The sequence below is a fragment of the Neopelma chrysocephalum genome, unplaced genomic scaffold (assembly GCF_003984885.1).
Source record: "Neopelma chrysocephalum unplaced genomic scaffold, ASM398488v2 Primary Assembly neopelma1_96687, whole genome shotgun sequence".
Classification (NCBI taxonomy): domain Eukaryota; kingdom Metazoa; phylum Chordata; class Aves; order Passeriformes; family Pipridae; genus Neopelma; species Neopelma chrysocephalum.
Window position 1 is genome coordinate 501125 of NW_020925332.1, and position 17912 is coordinate 519036.

The 17912-nt window shown below is 56.1% G+C and overlaps 3 protein-coding genes across 4 annotated transcripts; 1 reads left to right on the forward strand and 2 right to left on the reverse strand.

The window, feature by feature from the left end:
• Positions 1-4101, reverse strand: SLC25A51 (solute carrier family 25 member 51). The gene is made up of 2 exons (XM_027709098.1): positions 3981-4101; positions 1-2556 (listed from the first exon to the last, which is right to left on the reverse strand). The coding sequence occupies exon 2, from the start codon at positions 2512-2514 to the stop codon at positions 1660-1662; it is 855 nt and encodes a 284-aa protein (XP_027564899.1). The 5' UTR covers positions 2515-2556; positions 3981-4101; the 3' UTR covers positions 1-1659.
• Positions 4102-5270: 1169 nt separating this feature from the next.
• On the reverse strand, positions 5271-11142 carry POLR1E (RNA polymerase I subunit E). Its single transcript, XM_027709097.1, has 12 exons — positions 11009-11142; positions 10805-10908; positions 10180-10256; positions 9791-9876; positions 9153-9208; positions 8648-8792; positions 7623-7730; positions 7174-7270; positions 6889-7022; positions 6098-6179; positions 5839-5970; positions 5271-5605 (listed from the first exon to the last, which is right to left on the reverse strand). The coding sequence occupies exons 1-12, from the start codon at positions 11067-11069 to the stop codon at positions 5446-5448; spliced, it is 1242 nt and encodes a 413-aa protein (XP_027564898.1). The 5' UTR covers positions 11070-11142; the 3' UTR covers positions 5271-5445.
• A 118-nt stretch (positions 11143-11260) lies between these two features.
• Positions 11261-16858, forward strand: ZBTB5 (zinc finger and BTB domain containing 5). 2 transcript variants are annotated; one of them, XM_027709078.1, is made up of 2 exons: positions 11261-11577; positions 14713-16858. In XM_027709078.1, the coding sequence occupies exon 2, from the start codon at positions 14717-14719 to the stop codon at positions 16742-16744; it is 2028 nt and encodes a 675-aa protein (XP_027564879.1). In that variant the 5' UTR covers positions 11261-11577; positions 14713-14716; the 3' UTR covers positions 16745-16858. The 2 variants fall into 2 exon arrangements, with proteins under 2 accessions (XP_027564879.1, XP_027564878.1); XM_027709077.1 differs by having other exon boundaries at positions 11262-11368.
• The last annotated feature ends 1054 nt before the right edge of the window (positions 16859-17912 follow it).

Below are 17912 nucleotides of genomic sequence, written 5' to 3' on the forward strand. Positions count from 1 at the left end.
CAGGATGCAGATTTTATTTTTATTCCATCAAGGAGTGATTACAAAAAAACCCAGCACGCTGGTAAAAATCAGATTCCGCCAGTAACAAATATCCAGTAAACATTTTATTTAGATGCAGATAATCACCACTGGGATACAGGAACTCGTGTTTGTGCCGGCTGTGAAGCTCAGGGCTGTGCTTATGATTGCAACACACTGATTAGGATCAATATCGGAAGACAGTTTAGCAAATGGAAAACTGTAATTTAGAAAAGCAATAGCCCCTCCAAAACTTATGAGAAGACCAAAATCAGACCAGTTTCTGGAAGCTCTGCTGCTCCACATCATCCAAAGTCTTTGGGTTTTTATATATATAAACATACAGTTTAATAACAGGAAGCCCCCCAGGAGAATCAAATGCTTTTTGTTGAGACCCTCACCTGGCTCAGGGTCGTGCTTGCTTTTCTGTCCTTGTCTCTAAGGTCCGAAGTCTTTTATCTCTCAACTCTCACGTCTGTTAGACAGGCAATTCTCTCATTTCTGTCAGTCTTTTTCAATACTTGCCCACAGAAGTCCTGAAACACATCTCCAAACACTCCACTTTCCCACCTCCCTGCTTCCAAGGTTGTCTTTGGCTTCCATCTCTGCTACACCTACAGACCTCCAACTGAAGCAGGTAATCCAGGAACCTCACCTTGTCTATGCCACTGTGTCTGACAGAACTTTCAGCAGCACACATCAAGCAGGCAGAACCCCGAGTTTTGGGTAAAAAAATCACAAGATCCATAATTCCACAGCAGGAACTGAGAAAAGACAAGACACCACAGTGCAAAGAGCCGTGTGTGAAGTGCTTGAGCAGCTGCAGGAGCCTGAGTGTTCCGTGAGTGTTAGAGAGAGGGACAGCTTCTCCCTGGCCCCGTAGCTGTAGGCAACAAAAAACGTAGCAATGCAAAAAAACCCCACCCAACAAAACCCCCCAAACAAAAAGATTAAGCAGAACAAACTCCGTGGTTTTTTAACGAGGAAGGACACTTTAAAGCTTCAGTGAGTTTGCTGTTTCATTCCTTCTGCTTTTCCCTTTTCCCAGGAAGGCACACATACACACACACACACACAGATCCAGCTGGGGCTGAGGTCACACATGGTCAGTGCCACGGCTGGAGGACACGGTCACTGCTGCAAGCAGCCTGAGGTGCAGCTGGGAGCTCCACACCTCAGTCATCCCCATCTGTGTCCTTTGAGCTTGACACAAGGAAGACCCAAAGGGTCCGAAAAAGCAGTTCCAGAATCAAGACTTGGAAGTTGATCAGGCAATGGAATCAGTTTTCTTCAGCCTCTCCTTGATTCTCACGTTCTAAATGCGGGCAGTGCAGCACATCCCATCACAGAGAGTTAAGGAATTTTGGGAGTGATACTGAATAACAGACTGGTACAAGTATTTTTGATATTTGTTTTTAAACCTTGTATTTGCCTAGGAGCTCCGTTATGGGTAAACTCACCTGCCAGCAAAGGAATACTTCAAAAAGTTCATCACAATTGCACCAAGGTTTAAATTTATCACCATTCACCCCATAAATACGGAAGGCCAGGAGGAATTACCTGTCACGTGCACAGGGCCTGCTCCCTGGGCGTGTGCCCAGAGGCACAGTGAGTGCCAACGCCCCACGAGCAGGACGGGGGTCACAGCAGCTTCAGCAGGAACTCGTAGGTGGCGTTGATGATCCCCCAGGACAGCACAGAGCGGTGGTAGTTCAGGTGGGCTCCTCTAAAGAGGCGCATCACTTTCCTGTCGCGCTCCAGCCAGATCTTCACGAGCACTTTGGAGAAGGACTGGAACTCCCCGCCGATCTGGGCCTGCATGCGAGTCTTTACCACGTTCACCGGGAAGAACAGGAAGCCCAGCATGGCGCCCAGCAGCCCCCCGCAGATGAAGTCGTTGACCAGGTGGGCACTGTGCGAGGTCGCCTCGGGCAGACACTGCTTGATGGGCCCGCGCAGGCCGAAGAACAGCACGTTACTGGGCCCGTTCCGGAGCAGGATAGGCACCAGCCCCCGGTAATACTCCCTCATCCCGTAGGCTTTCAGCACCTTGAAGGCCTGGTAAGTGTTTGTGAACTTATCGTGGTGTTTGTAGTCCTGGAGCAGCGTCTGGACGCGCTCGAAGGGCGTGAGCACGGCCTCGGTGGTGCCGGCGAGCGCGGCGGCCGCGCTGCGGGTCACCAGCTCCGGGGCGCGCGCGTGGCTGAGCAGCAGCGCCGAGAAGTCCTCGTAGAGGCCGAACATGAGCGCCAGGGTGGTGGTTTTCTGCAGCAGCGGGGGCAGGATGCCGCGGTACAGCGTGCGCAGCCCGTCGCGGCGCAGCTGGCGCACGGCGTCCTGCGTGCGCAGCCCGTACAGCTGCTGCCGGAACAGCACCTTCTGGATGGGGAAGGTCACCGCGATGTTGGTGAAGGCCGCGCAGTACCCGCACACGTAGTGCTTGCCCGGGGCCGCCGCCTCGCCGCTCGCGGGGTCCTCGGGCTCAGGGGGACCCATCGTCCCGGCGTTCCCGCGCGTGGCGTCCTCAGAGCCTCCTCCCTGTGCCAAAGACAACCAGGTGAGCGGGGCTGAGGGGCACCTGCAGCCTCTGCCACGTCCCTGCATCGCTCAAACCACCCCTCGACAAAGTCCTGCTGTTTGAAGGGCAAAAGCAACAAATGCCACATCTGATGGATGTTGCGCCGTTTTCTGTTCAAGTCTCAGAGACGGTAAAAAGCAGTTCTGCCTTTCTTGGCACCTTCCAGTTAAAACACAAACAAATCGGGAAGGAAATTGAGATATGAACTCCTAGAGTGCTACACTACAACCAATAAGCTTACAAACCAGATTTCCCTTGGAATTCCCCTGGAATTAGGAGTTGTAACAGTGAACAGTTGACCCTCACGCTAACGAAACACCAAAATTAAATCCAACACGTGCAGCAGCATCGCAAAACCTGATCTTTCCACTCTGCCTCTCCCTGCAGCAGAACACAACAGATAAATCATAACCTGTTGTAGTTTATCCCAGCCAGGAGCTGAGCACTTTCAGCCATTCCCTGTGTCCCAGCCACAGCCGGTGCACAGGGGCCACACGGGTGGGATTTCACTGACACGGAGGTGAAATTCCCTGGCAGTCCCAACTCCCTGCCCTGCAGCCTCCTCTGCATCCACCCCCACGCTCTGCTGAGGAGTCTCAGAGCTCGAGTGGGGCCGGACCTGGGTCCCAAAGGACACGAGGAAGCGGCAGCTCCCCCAGACAACCCGGGGGAGGACGGCAGGGATCGGTACTTGTGGAGAGAGTTATGAAAAACTATATCTGCCTGAATCCCACCCTCCATCACAGTTCACCCTGAGGGAGGTCACTGACATCTGGGAGTGGTTTGAGAGCCTCGGATCCTTCCCAGCGCCAGCAGCACGAGATTCCTAGGATCTGAAGGGGGTGTGGGGACAACAGCCCCGCCTGATGCGAGGAGGGCAGGGGAGGGGAAAGAAAGGAGGGAGGGAGAAAAGGAAAGGAGCGGGGGGGGGGGGAGAGAAAGAAGGCAAAAGAGAAAGGAGGGAGGGGAAGAAAGGCAAACCCGTTTTCAGCCGCGCCCGCTCCCTGTGGTGTGCCCGCCGTCTTTGTCCCTTGGGGAAGGCCTGACCCGGGAGGAGCTCCCGACAGGCTCCCGGCAGGCCCGTCCCCGCTCTCGGCCGCGGCTCCCGCGGCAGCGGCTCGTCCCGGGGGAGCCGCAGCCCCGCAGTGCCCGCGCACGGCCCGGGCCGGCCGCGGCCGCTCCCCGGGCACTCCGACCGCCCCCGGCACCGCGCCCCGCCCGCGGAGCCCACACGGCACATCCCGCGCTTCCCGGCGGCGTTACGGCCCCTGCACCGGGGCCCAAGGTCAGCGCGGCGGCCGCGGCCGCGGCCCGGCCCGCGGAACCGCACCCTTCCGCCCCCGGGGCGCTGCGGCCGCGGCCGGGGCGGGGTGGTGGGACGCACCTGCGGGCGGTGGTGCCATGGGAGCGGCGGGAGCGGCGGGAGCGGCGGGAGCGGGGTCGGGATCGGGATCGTGCGCCCGGAGCGCCCGGCCCGGCGCGGCACCGCGCCGCTCTCTGACGTCACCGCGCCGCCGTGTGACGTCACCGCGCAGCCGCGGGGGGGGCGGACCGCGAGGGGACGCCCAAGCCACGCCCCCAACCTGCCCCAGCCAGTCGCGTGAGGCCGCCCCGGGCCACGCCCAGCGCGGGGCGGGGCGGGAGCGGGGCCGGGAACGGGAACGGGAACGGGAACAGGGCCGGGCTTGTTGCCCGCGCCGGGCCGCAAGTGCTCCCCGGCGGTACCCACTGCCCGGCCCCGGAGCGCTCGGTGCCCGCGGCTCGGCGTCACAGAGTCTCTCTCCTGTGGCGGGGTTCGATTGCTTTTGTTAGTTCGGTCGTAAATAAAACGGCTCGTTTGTGTTTCAGTGTTTCTGTCGCTGCTCAAGGTCTAAGGGAGCGTCTTTAAACCGTAAATTAGCCCCGCCCCGTTCACCAGGCCCCGCCCCTTCCCGGGCCTCCACCGGCACCCCTTCACCAAGCCCCGCCCCTTCATCAGACCCCTCCCCCGAGCCCCGCCCCTCTCTTCCGTCAGCGCCCCCTACCGAGCGGGCTCCGGCACTGCCACTGGAGCGTTTTGGGACGCTTTAGGGGATTTTGGGTGTTTAGGCGTGATTCCGGGGTGTTTGGGGGTGTTTCGGGCGGGGTGGGTGTTCTTGCCTAAGCCGTGCGTGGGCAGACGCCCCCGCAGTGACGGTGCAGGGCCGGGGGCAGCGGTGCCGACCCCCGTCGTGCCCGGTCCTGGTCGGTGCCGGCCGTGGGCAGGGATGGGCGGGGAACACGGACTGCGGCTGGGGACACGCTGAACTGTCTCCCTTAGCAGCACGTCCCCCTGCCCTCGCCCGCAGTTCTCGGCTCTGTGCCGGACAGGGGCGGGGGCCGAGGGCTGGCACTGCCCCTGTGCCCAGTGCGGGGGCTTGGGACGGCTCGGGGGCTCCACTCCATCCCCCTGCCCGGGGCGGGACCGTCCCCCCGGCCTGGCCAGCGCAGCCCCGGGTCTGGGCACGTTTTTCAGCCTGTCCCTGTTTCAGCCTGAAACACTGCACAGAGAAGTTCTGGGGTAGGGAGGAAGGGGAGGGTTTTCCTGCCCAGCTCTCAGTGGGAATTTGCTCAGGTAGGAATTATCAGCTGGAACAGGGAGCAGAAATATATATCAGGAGGATGTGCCCTCTTGATCCTGCACAACATCCTCCTCTCCTGGAGACAGACTCTTTTTATTACAGCCTTTTCTATATAAATATAAAAAAGCAGCATTGTAATGAAGCAAACATCTGTTCCACGCTGGTGCTGGACCCAAATCCAGCAGACAAAGGCATCCCCATGACATTCTGAGGGAGGGGCTGTGTTGCTCCTCAGACCTCTTGGGCTTTTCAGTTAATTTTCCTGCGCTTCCGCTGCCCTGCTGGTGCCTTCTGCACGGGCAAGGGCAGGGACAGAGTGCCCAGCTTGTGGTTCTGGTCGTTCTCCAGCCCCAGCCCCCCTTTGGCCTTGGATATCTTCAGCCGCAGGGCCTTGGCGATGTCCAGGATCCTGGAAAACAACGGGGAAACACCATCCGTGGGGCTGCCGAGCCTCGTGTGCCACGACACCGCCTGGATCCGTGGCCTCCTGCCCTGATCCCAGGAGCAGCCAGCAGCTGACACCTGCTGGGAAACGCGGGTCCTGCACCTACAGACACCACCTGCGGAAAACTAAATCCCGACCCAAACGCCAGGGTAGTTTCAGGGCTCTCCCTGCAGGTGTGAACACACGGGATGTCTCACCTGCTCTCCTGCAGCTTCATGTCGTTCTGCAGCACGGTGAGGTCCGTCTGGAAGTTGTTGATGTGCAGAGCCAAGACAATGACGTAGGCGGTGATTTTGGCCTTCATGGATGCAGAGACTAAATTCTGGACACTTGTGTGGCAAAAGAGAGAACTTGTGAGATGTGGAGTGTAGGGGAGCTCCTGATGGTGTGTCTGTGGCCACTCAAGCTGAGCTCTGCCCTGTCTGTGCCTCAGGAGCCTCACACAGTGTCCCTTACCTGCCGTTGTTGTAGGTCAGTGAGGTGAAACTCTTCATGAGTTTCCTGCTGATGATGTGTGGGCATTCAGGACCCATTGGATCTAGGGCAGAGAGGGGCTTGGCAAAAGGATGAGGAACACACCCCCACCCATCACAGCAGCACATGTATCACCCTGGCACTTATAATGGAATATCACAGAACATCCCACATGGGAAGGGACCCGCAAGGATACTTGAATCCAACCCCAAGAATCCCACCGTTTATCACCTCTTCCCAGGAACACAGAGACCCTAAAAGAAGCCTGGGCCCTTGGCTTCTAGGTTTCATAATTTTTCAGGTCTGAGAGGCTCCTGACAGCTTTTATTTTCTTCGTAAAAGGGATCTCCCACTTCTACACTAGACAATCTAAAATACACACACGCTTAAGTGTGTATTTCTTTTGCCACAAAATACTAATAAAGCTGAGACCACATTTACAAGTCCCTATTACCACCAAGACTAGTCATTCCCACATCCTCCTTAGCAGTCCTACAGGTGACTCCTGTGTCCCCAGGAACACAGGAGGATATTACAGCCAGGCTTGCCACTTCCTCCTCCATCAGCCCTGCCAGAGACCGACAAGGACATTCAAATACACAAGTTCTGTGGAAGATTGGCAAGCCTGGAAAATCTCAGCCAAAGTGTTTTGTGTGGTGCTGTTTCAGAAGCAGGACCCTGAGGACAGAAGAGATCCTCACGCCCAGCTGACAAGCAAGGGATGCTGAAGACATTCCCAAAAGCACATCTTTGTGAGCTGAAAACTCTCTTACGCTTCTTCTTGATCACTTTCAGGTGGCTGAACTTAATGAGGGTGTCCAGGAACCAGAGGCATCGGGCTTTGTGGTCTCTGCTCTTCTCATCAGCAGGCAGGAACTTCAGCTCCTCCAGAACAAAGGAGCAGTGGCTGCAGGAGAGGGAGGGGGAGTTCAGCTCCACAAAGAGCACCTCGCTGCTGTGCACAGAACTATCCCCCACGCTGCCCAAGGCAGGTGTTGCTCAGCCATGCCAAGATCACACATTCTCCTCTGCCCCAGGGCCCTCAGCAGCAGCATTACCTCCTCTCCTCTGCCCTCCTGGCGATGTCCTCCGCAGTGGCACTGGCCAGGGCAGCTGCTGGCACCCGCAGAGCCTCGTACTCCGTGGGGGACAGGACTGGCAGGGCTTTAAGGAAAAGAACAGGCCTGGGCTCTCCCTTCCAGGGACAGCAGCTCTGTCCACACTCACTGTGGGAGGGGTGGGCAGGGCAGGAATTAAGGCCTCTAACAGACTGTGGCACAGCCCAAGTCCCTTCTGCATGGCCAGCCTCACCACTGCTCCCAGTGGAACTGCTGCCAACAGGGAGAGAATCCTGCTCTATGCTGGAAAGGGGCAGGCCCCAAAACCTCAACACAGCATCACCCTGCTCCCAGCTTTTGGGCTGTGAGAGGTGAAGGCTGGGCTCACTCCCAGACAGGCACATCGAGGTTTACAGACACGGGAAACCCCTGTGACCAGGAAAAGATACTGTCCTCGAACTTGTAGACGTGCTCCGGCCTGTCGGCGTCCTCGTGGCACGGCGGCAGGAAGGCAGAGATGGTCTGCACATCATCCTGGGCCACGTCCTGCATCAGAGCTGGGGAGGGAAGCAGGAGGGGAGTGTTTGGACTGTGCAGAGCAAAATGCAGAGAACAGGAACACAACCCAAATCCTCCCTTTAGACACAAGTCCACTCAATGGTGTCTCTTGGGTCAACGCCAGTTTAGTCACAGCTGGAGCTTTAAACATTTAAAACTTCTGTCAAGAACCTTCTGCTCCTTAAAATTTAGAAAAACCATTCCAGACTAGAGAAACATTTAGGAAAGAAGGGCACCAAGATGTCTGGCTGCTGCATGATGGGCAGAGCCCAGTTTTGGCACCCTGGGTTCCAGCAGATACCTACTTGGCACAAAGCAGCTCTGGGACCACTGTCAATATCCACCCCAGAACAAAAGGGATGAAAGCTACTGGGTTCTACATTCAACAGACACCTCTCTTGTGCATGGCAATGACACTCAGGATCCCAAGAGTGCTCTGGAGGGCTCCTGTCCGCCCTCCTGCTCAGCATAGGGGGGTCCACAGCACAGAGTCAGGGCAGCCCCAGCTCTGTCCTGCCACAGCCTGGAAACCCCCTGAGATGGTGACCCTGCACCGTGCTGTGTGACCTGTCCCAAGGGCACAACTGTCTCTGAGGTAAGTCTGTGCCATTTTCCACAGCCACGCCACTGAGTTCAGACCAAGGTCACTGCCTTTATCCCAGTGAATGCTTATCCAGGCACTCCCACAAGAGCTTCCAATAACGGGCAGGATGAACACTGAGGTCATAGGGCCTTCCCCTCATTCAGGCAACTCCCACAGCAAGAGCAGCAGGAGCAAAAGGAAGCCGTTCCCCCACGTGTGCCTTTCTCAGCTGTTAGACCAGCTGCTCCTTCAGTCACTCCACACGTGGCAAGGACAGACAGGAAAAGGCCCTTCAGGTTGCCATCCTTAAACCCCGAGGCAGAACCCTCTCACCTGTCACCCCCTTTGCATCGATGATGTTTGCTGCTGCTTTTGTCACAGCCGTGCTGACGATGTCGCTGCCCACGGCGTTCATGCGCCGAGAGCTCAGCGCTCGCTTCTGCTTGCTGGTGCCAAAGGCCTCGATGCACAAATCCACCTGTGCAGGAGAGACACACAGTAAAGCACCCTGTGCACCCAGGAGGGCACAAACCCCATCGTTCATTCCGCAGCCGCATCCTCCAATAAAGCTACAAACGCTTCCCAGGGCAAAACCTGCGTGTGGAGGTGCTGGTCTGCGAGGGGCAGGAAGTTCCTGGGATGGTGATCCTGCCTAAAACAGCCACGAAAATACTGCCAAGTCAGGCACTAACTGCACTGCTTCCAGGGCACAGTGACAGTGCTGCACCTGCAGAGGTTTACCCTGCAGGACACCAAACACCCCAGCCTCAAACAAGCATCACCTGCCCCTGTTGGCTGGATACTCACAGCAGAATGTGACATGGGGTTTCAACCTTACCTTCTCCCTGTAGGATTTTTTCTGATAATCCTTCGTGTCATCAGGTATCAAGTTATCTACAAAAGAACAGAAGTTAGTGTGCTTGGATGGCAGCAGCCAGGACAGGAATGCCCCAAGTGTGACTGACAGACTTGGCACATCACATCAGGATCAATTCCACAGGGCTTGGCCACTTAAAGAACACATCAAATATGAAAACCTAGAACAAAAAAAGGAGCTTTTGCTATAAAGCCTATGGGTGCAATGGAGTGTGGCCAAACCCAGGTCCTCCTTCACAGAGTGAAAATCAGCTCTGAAAGACCTGATCCTTTGGGTTACTCTCCTGGGTCCCGTGACAAAAACTAATTCTGCTGAAGACAACCTGTTTTGTTTTTCAGGGATCCAGTCCTCCCTCAGCAGAGAACACCCAGATAAAGCTGCACTCGGGCAGCAACGCTGTGACTCCCACCCTTCACACTCCCTGCTTAACCTCCCCTCTGCTCTCACTGTGCTTCCCTCTCCCGCTGCTCCTCACAGCATGCAGGAGTGAAGGAATCCTCCTTCCTCCACGCTGAGGGAACCAGGCAGGAATGAGGAGGACAGAGCAGCTGAGAGCTGGAGGCACATACAGGGCTAGGCCAACACCCAGCACCTCCCACCTGAGAGCAGAGGCTGCATGTTGAACATCTCGGCGTTGTAGACCTCCATCTGCCCAGACTCCTTGTCCAACACACCTACAAAGTACCTGGGGAGAACAGGGGCAAGTGATTGGGGGGAACCAGAAATGATTTAAACTACGTGCTCTTCCCACCCCTGCCGCTTTTCCTGCCTCCCACATTCGGAATGTCATGATAAACCAAGTTACCTCCAAGGCACGTATACATACAAAACCATAACATCTCACTGCTCTAAGTAAATGTAGAAGTCTTAAGGCATCTAAACCAGGTGAAATGTAGGTCCCATCACAGCTCTGAGCCAGGCCCAGGGAAGGGACCAGAAGCCCGGTGTCTGAGCAGCCCCTCTCTGCTCCCAGCTCCTTCTTCCATACCTGCACAGGGAGTTGCACCTCATGACCCCGCTGCCGAAATTGTGCCCCACGTAGCAAAGCCGCTCTGTCTCCGAGACCTGGGAAACCAGGGAGAACTCCTTGAACACAGGGCTGTTGGGGAACCTTCCCTGCCTCTGCCTTGGTGCCACTAAGCTCTGCACTCCCAGGAACCATAACTTAACCCAGACTGTACCAGCATGGCCAGCATGTACAACACCTCACGGTGATCAAGCCTTAATAATTCACGTTAAAACATGGTTTTCAATGACCCACTAAAGCTCCAGAGCTGCTGAGCCCCTGTAATTCACCAACTGAAATCCAGGGCCAGCACAGGAGTGGCTCAGCCACCTAAATTTATTTTCAATGCATTATGAGAACGTCTTGGCGTCTCTGCTCCGCTGCAGTGAGTTTTCCCCAAGGACTTGGGCTGAAAAGTCATTTATTCCTCGAGGGAAGCAGCTGTAAAGCTTAACAGGAGCAGCAGAAAGTACCTTCTGACTGTACCCTTGTTTCTCTCTCCACTGAGAGACCTTCTCATGATGTAATTTAGCCAGACAAAGGCAGATTTGGTGAAGACTTCTGCCTGCCCGGAGCCGTCCCCGCCTGTCCCGGGGCGGGCCCTTACCAGGATCCTGCGGTGCCTCTTTCGGGGATGCGCCGTGTCCCGGCTCCGGTACACGGTGAAGCGCAGGGACTCGGGGCTCCGCAGCCTCCCGTTGGCGAACCGCACTGTAGGACAGGGACAGGGAGCCCGTGAGTCCCGGGAAGGGCCGTGACCTGCCTTGCGCCCCCGGCCCGGCCCGGCCTGGCCCAGCCCGGCCCCGCTCACCGAGCGCCGCCGGCCGCTCCGCCTCGAGGTCCCCGCGGTAGCGCCAGGTGGCGGCGGCCATGGCGAGGGCCGGGACAGATGAGACACTACCCAAACTCCGCGCCGCCACCACCTCCGGCAGCGCCAATAAGCTCGTCCCCGATTGGGCGGGGCGGGACGTGCCTGCCACTTATCAACAACGAGGCCACCGATTGGCTGTGGGCCGGGCGCGTGCGGCCGGCGGCCGGAAGTGACGCCATCGGGCGGCGCGGCGGGCGGGGACGGAGCGGCGGGAGCGGGGCCGGGCCGATCCCGATCCCCATCCCGGACCCATCCCCACGCGACCCTTCCCGCGCGGCCCTTCCCGCACGGACACCGCAGGTGATCGGGAAGGGCGAGGGAGGGGAGGGCGGCGGTGACGTAGGAACTGGTGACCCCCCCGGCCGGGGTGGGACCGGGGCTCTCCGGGCTCTTCTTTATGTCCCGTGAGCGGCACAAAGCGGAGTCTCCGGGTGTGTTTTTACCGGTGCTGATGCAGCGCTGGGATGCAGGTGCTGCCCTGAGAGGGACACAGAACTTGTATGTTCCAGGTGAGGCACAAAAGGAAAAAAAAAGGGGAGTGAAGGGGAGAAAAGGGCGCTGCCTTCAGGAGAGCAGGAGCAGCCCTTGTTATCCAGCAGTCATTGGACGTTCTGGAGCTTTCAGAGGCTTTAAATCAGTTAATCTTCTCCGAGCCGAGTGTTTCGGGTGGTAACTGGTGAATGATCTCCGTGTCCTGACTCCATCCGAGGACACTCGGTGGGATTGTTGGAGTGTCTGTGCAGGGCCAGGAGTTGGACTCCATGGTCCTTGTGGGGCCCTTCCAGCTCAGGATATTCGGTGATCCCACGAGGTTTTCCCCTTCCTTGCTCCCCCATCGCCCGGAGGAGGAGGAGAAGGAGGAGGGTGGGTGGATCGTTGCCCTCTGGGGTTAAAAGCCAGGACTGAGGAGGGCACATGGCTGGGTTGGGTCACAGTGAGGGGCAGCACAGATGTGTGACACGGGGGTGCCACAGTGTCTGTGCCCCCTGAAAGGACCCACCCGGGCTGGGAGGAGTGTTGGGAAGCAGGAGGATGCCTGTGTCACAGGTGGTGTCTGTGCTGCAGGTGACCAGGAATGCCCAGGAGAAACCTGCTCTTTCTTGGGGAAGGTTTTTATGGAATTCCCGTGGGCTTGGTGCCCTGAGTGTCAAATGCATTTAAGTGCAGATTGTTGGGCTTCAAGTGCAAGTCACAAACTGCTCCTTCCTCACCAGGTCGGTGAAGGACAAGTGCCTGGTCTGAAGTTTTGCGTGGCATGTTTGTACGTGAGATTTCTCCTGGTACTGCTCTGAGTGGTGCAGCTGAGACAGCTCTTGTTGATGGTTTTGGTGACACAAAACTGATTACTTGGCAGACTTTTTAGAAGCCTCTTTAGGGGGAACTGAAGGTTGCATTTCATTTTTGTTTGTTGTTTTGGGGGTCTGTGTTTGACCCCCCAGCAGTGGGTCAGGGCTGCAGTGTAATCATCTGAGCCAGTCATGTATTTCCAGGGAATGAAAACCTGGTGAGGAAGTTGTGGCCATTAAACATAGTAGAAATTGTGCTGATAAAACCTGAATTCCTGTGGAAAAACCTGCAGTGTGCTTCATCTCCTACATGATTGTGTCACCATGTGTCCCTTGCCTTATAGGGGATTTTGGGTCATGTAGGAGAATAAAGGAATTAGCCATGACTCTGTGAGTTCTTTCAGAATATAGTTCCAGACACCAACTTCAACAAGAAATGTGGGAATCCAGTGCCTGTAGTTCTTTGACACAGGTCCTAGTCCAGGGACAGGCAGGATGATGGTTTTCCAGTCAGGATTTCATAGATGCTTTTTCATTGATTGCCCTTAAACTTTTCTTGGCTCTATTTGTATTTATAGTAAAACTACTTGTATCTCAAGTTTGGTGCATTGTCTGTTCACTTGTAGTCCTTTGTTTGGCTGTAGAACTGGGCAGTTCCCTCTCCTGTGGGAACAAGATCTCTGCATCACCCTGGAGTCCGCGTGTGTTTGTTCTGGCTCGAGAACTCCAGCCTTTCTGTGTAGTGAGAGTTAAATACCAAGCCAAATCCGTGTTCCTGGAAGCAAAACTGGAGTTTGGCTTGTTTCGGGCGCACAAAGGATGCGATCACTTCTGGTGCCTGCAAGCAGGACTCCCTTGGAATTCTGAAATCCCAAATGATCGGTCAAAGCAATGACTCTTCCCTATTTCCTCTGTTCCAAATGTGTGTGCTTGGACTATCCCTGTAACCCACATTCTTTCCTGGGGTCCAGCTTCATTCCTTTTGCTCTGTTTGAAAATGTTGTCTTATTTTTAGTCCTGAACACACGTTGGCAGTGAAAGATAAATGGATTCACGTATTATTTGCGTTCCTGTTTCTTATTTAGAAAAGCAGCAAACACGTGTGCTTGAGGATGGACTTTCTGAATTGACAGACTCGCATTTGATCCCTCCTCAAAAGCAAAATTCTGTCTACGTGACCTTTTATTTCAGTTGCTTTATGGTCTCCACTTGTCTAATGGTGCTGTGGTATTGCTGTTGGAGAATAAATGTGAGCACAGGAATGTGTGTGTTTGCCTTGGCCAGCAGCCTTTCTGCTCCCCAAATCTTACACTTCGCTGTTTTTTCATGAGAAAGAGTAGAGATATTGCTGGAAGTCACCTCTTCAGTCTTAAGATGAGTTTGCTAAGATATGACTTCCATTCTATTAATGGACAATTAAGACAAAGCCACCCCTCAGTCTGTCGGATTGTCTCGTTGAGCGGCGCATTGTTTTACCAAAAACTTCCCATCACTTCCCTCTCAGCCCTGTGAGGTGAGGATTAAAGTCCAGGAGTTTCCTTGGGAGGTCACTTAACTGTGTGAGCAGTTTGTTGGCAAGGGTGCAGCAGGTTATTTGCAATCAGATCCTTTTGCAAACCAGGGTTCAATGTTTTCCTAGTGAGTTGTTTTAGTTTGGACGGACGCTGATAGGGGTGAGATGATCTGTGTTGTTTGGTTTGCAGCACTGTGACACGGCTGGTGCTGAGGTCAGCTCTGTGGCAGAACCTGGATTTCCTTCCTTCTCCTCCTCCTTTTGCTCCTCCTTCTCCAGACTGCCAGCTTTGATCCCGTAACTGTGTGGTGTGGCAAATTCAGATCAGTTACTGTTTGTCTGTCTTTCAGCTGTCATCTTTCCTCTTTAAACCCAGGTTTGCTGCAGCCTGACTGTGACCTTCAACCATGGAATCACAGACTGGTTTTGGTTGAAAGGGACCTTAAAGTCCGTCTCTGTCCCACTATCCCAGGTTGCTCCAAGCCCTGTCCAGCTTGGCCTCAAACACTTCCAGGGATGGGGCAGTCACAGCTTCTGTGGGCAACCTGTGCCAGGGCCTCACCACCCTCACAGGGAAGAATTTCTTCCCAATATCTAATCTAAGCCTACTCTCTTTTGATTTGATCCCATTCCCCCTTGTCCTGTAACTCCAGGCCCTTGTAAATAGTCTTGCCCCATCTCTCCTGTAGGCCCCTTCAGCTACTGGAAGGCCCATTTAGGTCATCCTGAAGCTTTTCTCCTCCAGGCTGAACAATTCCAATTCACTCAGCCTTTCCTGGCAGGAGAGTTACTCCGTTCCACCCATCAACTTGGTGGCCCATATAACGGTTTCTTCTGTTTTGCAGGATCATGGATTTTCCAGGACACTTTGAGCAAGTCTTCCAGCAGCTCAATTACCAGAGGCTCCATGGCCAGCTCTGCGACTGCGTCATCGTGGTGGGGAACAGGCACTTCAAGGCCCACCGCTCCGTGCTGGCCGCCTGCAGCACCCACTTCCGAGCGCTGTTCACGGTGGCCGAGGGGGACCAGACCATGAACATGATCCAGCTGGACAGCGAGGTGGTGACGGCCGAGGCCTTCGCCGCCCTCATCGACATGATGTACACGTCCACGCTCATGCTGGGCGAGAGCAACGTGATGGACGTGCTGCTGGCCGCCTCCCACCTGCACCTCAACTCGGTGGTGAAGGCCTGCAAGCACTACCTGACCACGCGGACGCTGCCGCTGTCGCCGCCCAGCGAGCGCGCGCAGGAGCAGAGCGCGCGCCTGCAGCGCTCCTTCATGCTGCAGCAGCTGGGGCTCAGCATCGTCAGCTCGGCGCTGGGCTCCTCGCAGGGCACCGAGGAGCCTCCCGGCCCCGCGCGGGGCGGCCTGGAGCAGCGGGGCGGCCTGGAGCAGCGCGCCGCCTTCCCCATGCGCCGCCTGCACAAGCGCAAGCCGCCCTCCGAGGAGCGCGCCCGGCAGCGCGTCCGGCCCGCCGCCGACGAGCCCGGGGCCGACGGGGCCGCCGAGGGCGGGCAGCCCGTCCACTCGCGGGAGGATTTCTTCTCCCCGGACTCGCTCAAGATCGTGGACAACTCCAAGGCCGACGCCGTTGCCGACAACCAGGAGGACAACACGATCATGTTCGACCAGTCTTTCGGTGCTCAGGAGGATGCCCAAGTGCCCAGCCAGTCGGACAACGGCGGGGCGAACATTTCCCAGATGTCCATGGCGTCCCAGGCCACGCAGGTGGAGACCAGCTTTGACCAGGAGGCTGCTGCTGAAAAGAGCAACTTCCCGTGTGAGAATCCGGAGGTCAGCCTGAACGAGAAGGAGCACATGAGGGTGGTGGTGAAGTCTGAGCCCCTGAGCTCCCCAGAGCCCCAGGATGAGGTGAGCGATGTCACCTCGCAGGCGGAGGGCAGCGAGTCCGTGGAGGTGGAAGGAGGAGTGGTGAGTGCGGAGAAGATCGAGCTGAGTCCTGAGAGCAGCGACCGCAGCTTCTCCGACCCGCAGTCCAGCACTGACAGGGTGGGAGACATCCACATCATGGAGGTGTCCAACAACCTGGAACACAAGTCATCTTTCAGCATTTCAAATTTTCTGAATAAAAGCAGAGGCAGTGGCTTTGGAGCCAGCCAAAACAGCGACGACAACATTCCCAACACCACCAGTGACTGCAGGATGGACAGCGACACCTCTTACCTGATGAGCCCGGAGTCGGGGCCCGCTGGTGGCCACTCGTCCGCCACCGTCTCCCACGTGGAGAACCCCTTCAGCGAGCCCGCGGACTCCCACTTTGTGAGGCCCATGCAGGATGTGATGGGTCTGCCCTGCGTGCAGACCTCTGGCTACCGGGCAGCGGAGCAGTTCGGCATGGACTTCCCACGCTCAGGCCTGGGCTTGCACTCGCTGTCCCGGGCCATGATGGGCTCGGTGAGGGGCGGCGCCGGCGGCTTTCCCGGCTACCGCCGCATCGCCCCCAAAATGCCGGTGGTGACCTCCGTGCGGGGCTCCCAGCTGCAGGAGAGCTCCTCCGGGTCCCAGCTGCTGATGAACGGGAGCACGTCCTTCGAGGGCGGGCACCTGTCGCAGCCCGGCCCCCCGCAGCTCACCCGGGCGTCCGCGGACGTGCTGTCCAAGTGCAAGAAGGCGCTGTCGGAGCACAACGTGCTGGTGGTGGAGGGCGCGCGCAAGTACGCCTGCAAGATCTGCTGCAAGACCTTCCTGACGCTCACGGACTGCAAGAAGCACATCCGCGTGCACACGGGGGAGAAGCCCTACGCCTGCCTCAAGTGCGGGAAGCGCTTCAGCCAGTCCAGCCACCTCTACAAACACTCCAAGACCACCTGCCTGAGGTGGCAGAGCAGCAACCTGCCCAGCAGTTTGCTGTAGGGCGCTGCCGCCCCGGGGCCGCCGTGCTGGTGGTGCCACACACACAGAGCCTGGGCTCTGCCTTTGGGGATATCCGGTACCTACCTCGCGGGGTGTCGTGGGCTCAGCCTGGCGTGGGGATGTGACCCCCCCATAGCCAACCGCCCCCTTTGCAGGGCAGAGGGGGGACAGCGTGGGGATCTCGTGAAATAGCACGTTTAGAGAACAAGGAACTGAAGTGCAAATTTCATTTTTTTTTTGTTGTTTTGGTTTTTTTTGTTTTTCTCTAAAGCATTTTGTAACGGTGAAAGCATTTAAATAATTATTGTAACATGGATTGCTGCATTATGTGTGGACAGTAGCGCAGACCACTCACCTTTAAGAGAGAAAGACAGCTTTGGCTGCACCTGTCTGACATAATGCTTTCAAATACGCTAATTATAACAATAGTTCTAGGATTATGAATGTATGTTTGGCTGTTTTGTAGTAAAGAACACTGTGTAATCAAGGTGCTTAAATTAAATCCCAGACAAGTAACTTTTGGACTGCCAGGTGTACATATAACTTTAATACAGGAAGATCTGGATGTTTGGCTGACTTTTTTTTTTTTTTCCCGTAGAAACACGTATTAAGTGATAAGTGAAGTACTGTCTCTTGTTTGTGCTATTCCTAGCAGTATTTTAACCAGTTCGTATCTCCTATGTTACAATTCTATATAGGCAGGAGTCTGAACAGAGCTTGTCTTTGTTGTTTTGAAGGAGGGAGGTAATTTGTGATGGCTTTTTTTGCCGTGGAAGACAGTCTCCCTCTGTTTCCAGATGCCAGCAGTCCATCTGGTCCCCGTTACTGTGTGAGCATGTTGTCCTTTTCTCTTCTCTCCAGGCTTTAATTTCCTCCTCTGCACGGTTACTGACTTCCCTTCACAGCTGTGGACTGTTCCTCAGGTCGAACTGTCAGGAACAATCCTCGTTTGCCATATCTCATAGAATCACAGAATATCCTGACCTGGAAGGGACCCATCAGGATCATTGAGTCCAGCTCCTGGCCCTGCACAGGACACCCCAAGAATCCCACCATGTGCCTGAGAGCGTTGTCCAAACAGTTCTTGAACTCAGAGAGCCTTGTGGGGCTCTGCCCACTGCCCTGGGGAGCCTGGTCAGTGCCCAACCACCCTCTGGGGGAAGAACCT

Excerpts from the sequence above, each read along its gene's own strand:
- SLC25A51 (XM_027709098.1), bottom strand. The coding sequence starts at position 2,514 with ATGGGTCCCCCTGAGCCCGAGGACCCCGCGAGCGGCGAGGCGGCGGCC.
- POLR1E (XM_027709097.1), bottom strand. The coding sequence starts at position 11,069 with ATGGCCGCCGCCACCTGGCGCTACCGCGGGGACCTCGAGGCGGAGCGG. Across the intron at positions 10,909-11,008 it reads GGAGCGGCCGGCGGCGCTCG|TGCGGTTCGCCAACGGGAGG; the intron begins GTGAGCGGGGCC and ends CCTGTCCTACAG. Across the intron at positions 10,257-10,804 it reads AGAGGCACCGCAGGATCCTG|GTCTCGGAGACAGAGCGGCT; the intron begins GTAAGGGCCCGC and ends CTGGTTTCCCAG.
- ZBTB5 (XM_027709078.1), top strand. The coding sequence starts at position 14,717 with ATGGATTTTCCAGGACACTTTGAGCAAGTCTTCCAGCAGCTCAATTAC.